This window comes from Neoarius graeffei, chromosome 7 (genome assembly GCF_027579695.1).
Source record: "Neoarius graeffei isolate fNeoGra1 chromosome 7, fNeoGra1.pri, whole genome shotgun sequence".
NCBI classification, from domain to species: domain Eukaryota; kingdom Metazoa; phylum Chordata; class Actinopteri; order Siluriformes; family Ariidae; genus Neoarius; species Neoarius graeffei.
Genome location: NC_083575.1, coordinates 3,152,812 through 3,155,015, shown reverse-complemented (window position 1 = coordinate 3,155,015; position 2,204 = coordinate 3,152,812). Strand labels below are relative to the sequence as shown.

The following is a 2,204-nucleotide window of genomic DNA, read 5'->3' as shown; positions in this document are numbered from 1 at the left end:
TTTAGATATTATTATTATTATTATTATTATTATTATTATTATTATTATAAAGCCTGTTTTTTTATATTTAATTTTTTTTTGTTAAGTAATTAAATAACCATTCAATCTGTGTTGAAGTAGCAGACTGATGTTTCTGAAGTTTATTATTTAAAAAATAGAACAATTATTTTCTTAATTAAAAAAAAAAGCTTTAGACAAAATAAGTTTTAGAAAATCCAACTGGAGTGCAAAAATACTGGATCAGACCGTGTGGGGGGGGGGGGGGGGGGGGGGGGGGTGTTGCAGTAACACAAGCTGTAATAATAGTAATAATAATATTGAAGGTCCCGGTTCTGTGTTCAGGTTTTCAGCAGCGGCTCATGCGTGTACCAAGTCTGAGTACCGTGTGGGTCCGGGTTCCCTTGGTGAAGCAGCCGAAGGGTGGGGCTTGGGGCAGGTCTGGGGACGGGGCATCGTAGCGGAGAGAGCTCTTCATCTTCCTCCTCAGAGCTGCAGAGCAGAAGTGGTTTATTAGTGCAGAGATCCTCACTGTGTCTGTGGGGAAAGTGAATAAATCACACACACACACGGAGCAAGATGAAGTGTAATATAAACCCTGATGTGTATATTTATTTGATGTGTAGAGAATCACTGCAGGGCGGCACGGTGGTGTAGTGGTTATCACTGTCACCTCACAGCAAGAAGGTCCGGGTTCGAGCCCCGTGGCCGGCGAGGGCCTTTCTGTGTGGAGTTTGCATGTTCTCCCCGTGTCCGCGTGGGTTTCCTCCGGGTGCTCCGGTTTCCCCCACAGTCCAAAGACATGCAGGTTAGGTTAACTGGTGACTCTAAATTGAGCGTAGGTGTGAGTGTGAGTGTGAATGGTTGTCTGTGTCTATGTGTCAGCCCTGTGATGACCTGGCGACTTGTCCAGGGTGTACCCCGCCTCTCGCCCGTAGTCAGCTGGGATAGGATCCAGCTCGCCTGCGACCCTGTAGAAGGATAAAGCGGCTACAGATAATGAGATGAGATGAGAATCACTGCAGTGGGTAAACTGAGGCCACGCATGCGCACTGAGAGAGAAACACACCGTGGACTTTCATGTCTGATTTTGTGTTTATTCGCATTTATTTTTCTCCCACAGTGGAACAGAGAAAAGAACGTAATGAAGATTAAATCTCTGTTACAGCCACAGTGTGTGTGTGTGTGTGTTCCAGGTTCCAGCTCACCTGTGCTTGGCCTCGGCGGCTCGGTCTCTCTGTCTCCGGTTCTTGAACCAGTTGCTGACCTGTGTGTTGCTCAGTCCGGTGGCGTCAGCCAGCTGCCGCTTCTCGCGCGGGGACGGATACGGGCTGTGTGTGTACCAGTCCCGCAGCACGGAGCGCGACTTTTCCTTGAAACAGTAGCTCGTCTCCTCTCCATCCCAGATGGTGCGCGGCAGCGGGAACTTCCGGCGCACGCGGTACTTGCCCACGGCACCAAGCGGACGCCCCCGCAGCCTCTCGGCCTCAGCGTAGTGCGCCCTTAGCCACAGCTGCTGCAGCCCGGCGTGGTGCTGCGCGGAGAACTGGTGGCTCTCGAGGATCCGGTAGAGCTCTCGGAAGTCTTCCCGGTGGAAAGCCACCGCTGCTTTGGCCTGGAGCACTGACTCGTTCTTGTGCAGGCGGTCGCATGCTGGAAGTGACCACAGAAAGCGACCAAGACGCTCGAGATCTCCACCCTGCTGAAGGACCTCACACACACATACCACCTGCTCCTGCGTGAAGCTGAAGCTTGAAGTCGACATGGAGGCAATAATACTCTACTGAGCGATATCCAGCCACCGTACAATAACCATCCCCCAAACCGAAGGTCCTCCGAGATGCTGAGAAGATCAGGGACTCCAAATGGGGAAGAGCTTCACAAACCCAGAACCTCCAGCTGTTCTTCTCAAAAGAGCTGAAGGATCTGTTTGACTTTTCAACTTTCCCCCAGCAGAGCAGCTGCTTCTCCAAACATGCGAACAAAGCTCTCTCAGTTCCTTCAGGGGGATTCGGGTTTTCCAGTGGAGTGGGGCGCAGGTCAGAATGATTCCGAGAAGAGCAGTCAACTTTCCAAACCAATGCTTTGAATAAGAAAAGTTCCTGGATTTTTTTTTCTACATAGAATAGTTCTTCCTTTGAAAAAGAAAAGAATAACAAGAGCTCCAGATAAATGATTTCGTTTTTAAAAATCTCCAGACATGAGCA

General features: G+C 49.6%; 1 protein-coding gene across 2 annotated transcripts; it reads right to left on the bottom strand.

Annotated features, from left to right (window-relative positions):
* Nucleotides 1–302: 302 nt before the first annotated feature.
* Nucleotides 303–1,762, bottom strand: LOC132889035 (homeobox protein SIX1-like). Of its 2 annotated transcripts, none has more exons than XM_060925161.1 (2): nucleotides 1,206–1,762; nucleotides 303–534 (listed from the first exon to the last, which is right to left on the bottom strand). In XM_060925161.1, exons 1-2 carry the CDS (start codon nucleotides 1,760–1,762, stop codon nucleotides 339–341), a joined length of 753 nt encoding a protein of 250 aa, XP_060781144.1. In that variant the 3' UTR covers nucleotides 303–338. The 2 variants fall into 2 exon arrangements, with proteins under 2 accessions (XP_060781144.1, XP_060781145.1); XM_060925162.1 differs by having other exon boundaries at nucleotides 303–489.
* Nucleotides 1,763–2,204: the final 442 nt, after the last annotated feature.